The sequence below is a fragment of the Lycium barbarum genome, chromosome 5 (assembly GCF_019175385.1).
Source record: "Lycium barbarum isolate Lr01 chromosome 5, ASM1917538v2, whole genome shotgun sequence".
NCBI lineage: Eukaryota > Viridiplantae > Streptophyta > Magnoliopsida > Solanales > Solanaceae > Lycium > Lycium barbarum.
Window position 1 is genome coordinate 139,737,980 of NC_083341.1, and position 8,410 is coordinate 139,746,389.

An 8,410-nucleotide genomic window follows, 5' to 3' on the forward strand; every position below is an offset into this window, starting at 1 on the left:
TTGGGTGCAGTACATGTTTTAATTAAGGTAACTACAAATGTGGTGTATTCTCTCATTTAAATTACGCATAGTGACGTGTTTCTTTTAATTGACTTCATGGAATTCACAATTTCTTAAGCCTTTTAAGAGGAGTTTAAAATTTTCTAAATTTATCAAAATTAAGTGTGACACCTAAGAAAATAAAGTAGGAGTAAAAATAAGATATATGAAGAAGTTAGTACATGCAACATCACCTTAAAAAATTAGCCTAGGGGTTTTGTATTATCAAAAAGGTTTTAAAAGTGTCTTTGATATTTTTTAAACAACCTATAGTAAATGAAACAATAAAAGACAAATATAATGATAAATATGAAAAAAGACAACCTTTAGTTGTAATCTAACCAAAGACTCTAACTAAGGACTACAAAAAAGTTACATTGACCCTTATTATATATAGTAATATAGAAACATTGCAAGAACTTAAACAATGCAAAGCTGGATTAATCAAAATCAGTGAATGTCGAATACTAGAAGTTACACAAAAATAATCTATATGAAGTTTGGTTTTGTTGCCTCCATGATTTGGAAATGATGAACTAGTTCGTTTTGACCATCAAAGTGAAGGATAAATCTTATGGTTAAAGTGCACAACTAAAGCTTATTTGCCCAAATCAAAATGTAAGTAAAAAGATTCTCCCAAAGTACCTAAGTTTATGGTGTTTCATACACTGACCAAGTAATTCCATGAACTCAATGGACATAATATAAACACGAGAAAATCACTCTAAGTAGTTGCAAAACATAAAACTGATCTGACATGGTGAACCATGTTCAAGTTGGTAAATCCAGGAGAGTGAAATTGAAAATATTGCTTTGTTCAGTCTATATTAGAGGAATCTACCAAAAAGGAGGAACAACGCGATACCGGGATCAGAACAAGTGCCATTTGATTCAAATCAAAGACATCATGTATAGAGTTCAGAGTCAAGAAGGAAATTCTTATTTCGGCCTAATTTTAGAAATTCCTCCTCAAGATTCTTAATGTCAATATGCTTCACGCGAGAGAAGACATCCTTGAGCAGTAGGGACTTAACAAGTGATATAACTGAAACACCGACTTCAGGCCATGAAACACATAGAGTTCCTCTGATCTTTTTTAACTGACATCGGCTCAATAAAGCAGCTGCCAAGCCATCCACAACGCTTCCTGATGGAAGATAGTCTGCGCATTTTACCAGCGGTGAATCTTGATGGCCATCAGCCTTTGCTTTTCTCTCTGCAGATGATTCCAGCTTAAATGCAAATGCTTCATCTGGTGAAAGTTTTCCTCTAAAATTAGAACTTCGAATGGAATCCAAAATTAAGACCTTTTCCGGAATAATCTGTTCTCCAATGAGTAGCTTTGCGACTGCATGAGATCTTTCTGCAGTAACTGGATATTGTACAGACACAATCATAAGCAAGTTATCATCTGCATTCAGAGCATATATATTGCATGATTTGTCTTTAAGAGAGGGTTCAACTGAATTGCCAGAGACTGGGATTTCGGGAAGGATAAGAGTTCCGATAAGGGTTTTGGAGGACACGTGATGAAAAACTTGAAGTGATGGAGAAGACATGGCAATGATGAGTAGAGAAGGGCGAGAAAATCTCTCCCGGTTAGGAGTTGAAAACAACAGGAATGGAGAGGGAAGAGGAGGAGATGGAGGACAAAAGTTGTTCAGTTCTTCCAAAAAGAACCTTGAAGGTGGAGGGATTTCTGTTAGTATGTCTTCCATCTCGATTTGGTCAACTTAACACCTGCAAATATTCAACAAAATATGTATTTGTCACTCTACACATTTCCCATGATTGATAGGCTATAAATCAATTCGATTGCCAAGTCAAAAAGCTTAAGAACATAGCCCTTTTGGCAAAATTTGGAGATCAACAAATGAAGCAAGTCCATGTATCAAGTCAAGGTTCTTCTAGCAAGAATGGAGAAAGCTATATAGCAATTGCCACAAAGTTCCATGACTAAGGTAAATGTAAAAGATAGAAACGCCAAGCACAGACAATAGAAATCATAACATCACAACAATTGGAGATCGCCTAACTGGCAAGACAATTCAAATCTCAGTTTTAGGAGGTATGTTAGCAATGCTATCCTATAGCTTCTAAATCGGGTTGATTTCAAATTTTTGAGGTGATCAATGACATCTCTGCAAATGAGCTGCCCGTAGTATATTAGCCATATTTATTATCTCGTTAGCCGACATCATTGAAAACATGAACTTGAAAAAGATAAAAACAAGGAAAAGATATCAAGATCTGGTTACTTAACAGGGTTTGGAGATTCACTTCAAGTACAACAGCTTGAAGATGCCCCTATCCAAATTACCACTCCGCAATCATTGTATTTACAAAGAGGAGGGTAGCTGGTCCATGTGGTCTAGTGGGAGTAGCTTAATGAATACAATTACTAGCAAATAACCAAGAAGGGAAAGCTCTACAAATATTTATCCATCTTGTATAACAGAGGTCAGTGGCAATCAACTTTCCTAAAGTCAAGAGGGGTCCCAACTAATCGATTGTCAACAGGAAGTCCTAACAATTTTAAATAACGTGTTTGGATAATCAAGAACCTATTACTAGCATATGATTCTGAAGTACTTCTAAAAGAAAAGAAAACACCTTTCTGAAAAAGAACAACAAATAAGTGAAGAAATAAAGGAGAACATTCACAAAATAATACTCCCTCCGGATCAAAAAAAGTGTCCACTTAGCCATTTGCACACCCCTTAAGAAAATACTAACTCCTAGACAAAAATAGGTAATTTGACTAAACTACCCCTAATTAAATAGGCATTGGGATTTGATCATATAACACTTAATAGGGGCAATTCTAAGGTTAATTCTTTCTTGATTTGATAAGTGTGACACTCTTTTTGACCCGAGAAAAAAAGGCTGGGTGGACACTTCTGTTGATCCGGAGGGAGTAATAAAAATGATAATAAAATGAAAAAAAGAAGAAAGAAACAGTTTTATGAGACCAAAAGTTGCATCAGCACGACATAAAAAAAAAGGAAGAAGAAGACGAAGAAAGAAGCAGCTCCATGGCAAGTGTAAGCTTGACAAAAAGCTAAATAAAACTAGCATGACGAATGCAATCAAAGTGAGCCAAAAAGTGACACATGTTTTGGCTCAGCTTCCCTTATTTTAGCGAGTTACATTTGCATTCAAGCTTAACTTGACCCAAGCTGTTCTTACATTTGGTGCAAACTGGTCACTGGCTGGATAGAAAAGTTATTGAAAATGTAAAAGATGTGGGATTAAATACAGTATTTAAGCAGTACACAGAAAGTAGAAAATCTACAGAAAAGGATACTCCAGTTCTCTAAAAAAGACACCTAATCTTCCATCGAAATGGTCACTAATGAGAATAGTTGACTGAAGATTTTGAAAGCATGGACGCTAGTTCCAGCCTCAGATTCATTTGCAGCCCCTATAAATGATATTTATCCACAGTTTCCTTTAATTACCATGAGTTGTAATTAGCTAATACAACCAAAATAAACTTTCCAAGTTCTTTTTTTCTTTTTTTGAGAAGAACACATATTTTAATCAGCCAACAGAGAGGAACCCCATAAATCAACAGGGTCAGATAAATAAAGTATCAAACTGCTTGTTATTTAGTAGCGGAGAACAGGAAAGGGTGAACCTTCACAGTGAAAATTCAGCTTTTCTTATCAGAAAATGAAAATGTAGAACCGCTTCTGTTACCTTTCTGACGAAGAAACCGCTTCTGTTAATTGTGCATTACTCCTTTACTTTGCAAGTACATAAGGGTTCTCTTATAACTAGTGTTCTTGGAATACAAAAGGATTATAAATTGTTATAGCTATCAACTACAATCAAATTCTTAATATAACAACTTTAGGGCCCATGTCGAGGGAGTAATTAGAATCTTGGAACAAGCATAACTAACTGATTCAGATGCCAAAACTTGAAATTAGTGTTTAGCATAATTGCGATGTTTGCATTTTCTTGACAAGGAGCACATTCATTCACAACAACTAGAACATATAGAAATAGGTAGTCGTCATCCATACCAAGCACCAGGGGCTGACCAAGTGCATTGGCTATGTCAGATTGTATTAAAATATCCAGTAGATTAGTATCAAAAATAGATTCCGAACCCAATAAAATCAAAAGACTATAGTAGAATCCCGAACTCAAATGCATAAGGATCCACCTCTGCAAAACACCACCAACAACGAAAACAACAATGATCCCAGTGGGGTCTAGGGAGGGTGGAGTGTACGTAGACCTTACCCCTACCTTTGTAGGATAGAGAGGTTGTTTCCGAACAACACCTCGGCTCAATAAAAGCGTTTTTCGAAACAGGTCCAAGAAATACACAGAGTAAAAAAATTATGATGAAACCAAACACTCATTTGAGGAAAAGTCTCAAAACAATTTTTTTTTTTTTTTTTAAATAAACATGATGAGCAGCTACATTTTTAGCTTGTTTACAATATAAACCAACCATTCACAAACAGCTTAATAAAAACATCTCCTTTCCCATTCGTAAATAATGGTTATTTTTCTTTTACTTTCACTGCAAGTAAAAAGCTTGGATTTTGTATACATATGCATAAAAATGGTCTGTGTATATACATAGACACTAAATCTTGGATCTCAATGTGCCAAAGTACTTAAAAAAAAAAAAAAACTCAAAATGTAAAAATAAATACTACATCCATTACCCTTTTTCAAGAAAATCACATGGGTATCAAACAACTATGTTTAAACTTATAAAAAACAGACAAATTTATCATACAAATTTGAAAAAACAAAATCTTTAAAGTTTGGGACCCAATTCAATTAAAAAGATTCTACATCTGTCACCCCTTTTTCAAGAAAATCACATAACCTTGTAATTAAAAGACAAATTTATCATACAAATTTGGAAAAAGCAAGTCTTTCTTGATAGAGTGAAAGAATTGGAAGTTTGGGACCAAATTTAATTAGAAAAGGAGATTAGGGTATTAAAATGGAAATAAGGAACTTACAAGTGGATTCAAATGGAGAGGAGTTTACAGCTTCGAAGAGAGAAGGGAACACAGTGCTATTAACTCGATTGGAAAAAAGCTTTCTTGAACAACATTCAACACTCAAATATTGAGTGACAAATGGTGGTTTTATTTTTGGTTTTTTACTTTTTCTTTAACTTTTGTTTTATTTTTAATAGGAAAATGTCGTTTTCACTTTTCTTTTTCCGAGTAGTAGCGGAGCCAAGATTTTGATAAAGGAGTTTCAAAAATATAAAGGACCAAACAAACGAAGAAGCCAAGGGGGTTCAATGTCTACTATATATATATATAAGAAATAATTTTCACCTTATATATACAGTGTAATTTTTTGCCGAAGAGGGTGAACCCCTTGGATCTTACTAGCTCTGCCATGGGTAAGGAGAACAAAAAGTTGAGAAGAAGAAAGGAAAGTATGATTATTATGTTTCATCATTTGGGAATTGGGATATTGTAGAAGGTTATGGAGAACACGAATTAAGTAGTTGAGTGTTGTCTTACTTATTATTTCATACTAATAGTTGTAGTATTATTCTTGTAGGTCTTTGTCTTTCGATTCCTGGTAGTATTTGGTGTTGCTTGTACTTCGATTATCAAATTATTTTACTTTTTATAGTATTTCAATATGCCTTTTACACTGCTTTAAATTGCTTGTTCTTATCGCTAGTACAATGTGATTGCTTCTTTTATTATGTTAATTATCATATTATATTGCTGCTATTACTGCTTATTATTAGTGTTTATTATTCCTGATGCTTTTTTCATCTCTTTTTGATCTGGGAGTCTATTAGAAACAGTCTCTCTAATCGTCAAAAGGTTGAGGTAAGATCTGCATACACTCTGTCCTCACCAAACCCCACTTGGTGGGATTATACTGGGTATGTTGTTGTTGTACCATTTGAGATAATTAGTGTAGTAGAAAACAAAAACTCCCTCTTATCTTTTTTTATAACTCCACTTTCTTTTTAATTCGTTTCACTTTAAATGATTCATTTTTAAATTTAAAAATAATTTAATATAATTTTTTTCCTTTTTACTTTTAATAACAAGTTTTTGTAGTCACAGCTTTCCTACCGGTAGAGTATCTTCACTAGTAACCAGTTAAAACTTTGCCTCTTTTTTGGAGTGTCAGCACAAATCCGTTGGTTTGTCACCAAAAAGAATCTATACATATTAGTTATTCTTAATGGTAGTATAAGGTGGTATACTCAACATGAATTAGGTCGAGGTGGATGGTGGTTTCAGGATCTCGCAGAACATGCTTCTTTTATGCCCTGTGTAACTTGTTCTAATAGTAGAGGTATATTAATTGATAGGTACTAGGTTGAAGTTTGAGTTATATGGAGAATAAGTGAAGATCGTTAATCCTCTTTGAGATTGGGGCGATAAAAAATTAAATCAAAGAAAAAAAAATTAAAGATTAAAATTTTATAAAGTAGGTAGACGAGAGGAGAGAGAAAGCCCTTGGGTTTTTAACCCGATGAGATTAACGTTAATGATACTTCATTATTTGCAAAAGCTAAATTTGGTAGTTGAAATACTAATGAAATATTGTAAGCCTACTTGAAGAGTATCCCAAAGGGAAATAATTGTTTCTTCTTCATTTTTTTTTTCGGAAGGAAATTCATATTCAAACACAGTTCCAACTTTCAAATTTTCAAGGACAAATAGTTTTTACTTTATGCTACACTATCAGTGTACGAATCATTTAGGACACGCAAATAGGAGAACGGTTTCATGAAGTGGACATGCCAAAAATCAATTCAAATTTAAGAAAAAACTAACTAGATACATAATGTTCTAACGAATTATTTTCATTTTACCTTGCCACTGACGGAGAGGATGTATGTTGGAGCAGTTAGGATGAATAAGGTGGAGATGATCAAGAATTCTGCTCATCCTCTTTTTCCTTGTATATTTTCATTATTGAAATAAAGAATCTATTGAGTTTTCCAAATGCCGTTAGTTTAGGGATTAAAACTGCACAAGTTGTTTAACTGATATGCTTATTCAAATAACACAAGGATTAAAAATGGAATAACACAATAACTCAAGGACCAAAAGTGCTATTTGCCCCAATTTCAAATATACTACTTATTATTCAACTTTTACCAAATATCGTCCAGACACCTAGTAAATGATTTTACATGGAGTATCAGGCGTCTACATCTCTACAACAACAACAACAACAACCCAGTGAAATCCCACATCGTGGGGTCTGGGGAGGATAGAATGTACGCAGACCTTACTCCTACCAAGGTAGGATGGCTGTTTCCGAGCAGGCGTCTACATCTCTCTTTAGGGAAAAGAAAACAAAAGGAAATAAAGGTGCATTCTTCTAAGCAGGGGTGTACAAAGCAAACCGACAAACCGCACCAAATCGATAATTCGAACCAAATCGAGAAAAAAACCCGACTAGTGGTTTGGTTTGACTTGGTTTGGTTTTAAAAAGAAAAACCCGAACACTATTGGTTTGGTTTGGATTTAGCTAAAAAAAAAGTCAAACCGAATCAAACCAACCCGACATTACATTTATAAAATTTCAAACATATTTTATACATAGAAATATTTATTTATAATGTGATTTATAAATATTTCTTTAACTTTTTCATAGTTTTTTATCTTTTAACATATTATTTCAAGCTTGGAATTAGAATTTTGAATGGTTTAATAAGTTTTATAGCTCAATGATATTAGTAACTCAAATAAAACTTAACAAAAATCAAATCAATACTAATGCTAACAGAAGAAATTCATATCTAACACTGGAATGACAATAATTTTGATATCTATTCTTTCGTTTTATATTAGTTTAGAAAGTGAAAATACATAACTTAATTTTATTTTATTTTTCTTTAATATCTAGTCATGTAATTAATACTTATAAGTCGTACTTATTTTAGCATGACTTAGTACTTTAAGGGGTTGTTTGGTATGAAGGATAAACATAATAGTCCTGGAATAAGAATTTAGCAATTTCTTATCCCTCGTTTGGTTAGTAATCATGGGATAAGTTATCCCAGGAGTAAAAATAATGCTGGGATAACTTATACCTGCCACAGGGTGGAATTAGTTATCCTAGGATAAGTTATCCCGGGATAAAGAAGAAACCTCTTCTTTTTAGAAATTATCCAATGTATAATACTTTTAGTCCAACATATCAAACAGTCAATAAAAAATAACTCCAGAATAACTAATCCCAGCATAACTTATCCCAACGTAATTAATCCCAGCATAACTTATCCCAACGTAATTTGTTTTTGAACCAAACGACCCCTAAGATTATGATCATTTTCTACATGCCTTATAAATTAATTGTATTTATTATAGCATGACTTAGTACTTTTAGATTATGACAA

The 8,410-nt window shown here is 33.4% G+C and overlaps 1 protein-coding gene across 2 annotated transcripts; it reads right to left on the reverse strand.

Moving 5' to 3' along the window:
* Positions 1-716: 716 nt before the first annotated feature.
* Positions 717-5,190, reverse strand: LOC132641892 (uncharacterized). 2 transcript variants are annotated; one of them, XM_060358993.1, is made up of 2 exons: positions 5,034-5,190; positions 717-1,779 (listed from the first exon to the last, which is right to left on the reverse strand). In XM_060358993.1, the coding sequence occupies exon 2, from the start codon at positions 1,755-1,757 to the stop codon at positions 945-947; it is 813 nt and encodes a 270-aa protein (XP_060214976.1). In that variant the 5' UTR covers positions 1,758-1,779; positions 5,034-5,190; the 3' UTR covers positions 717-944. The 2 variants fall into 2 exon arrangements, with proteins under 2 accessions (XP_060214976.1, XP_060214977.1); XM_060358994.1 differs by lacking the exon at positions 5,034-5,190 and adding an exon at positions 3,742-3,760.
* Between the last annotated feature and the right edge of the window lie 3,220 nt (positions 5,191-8,410).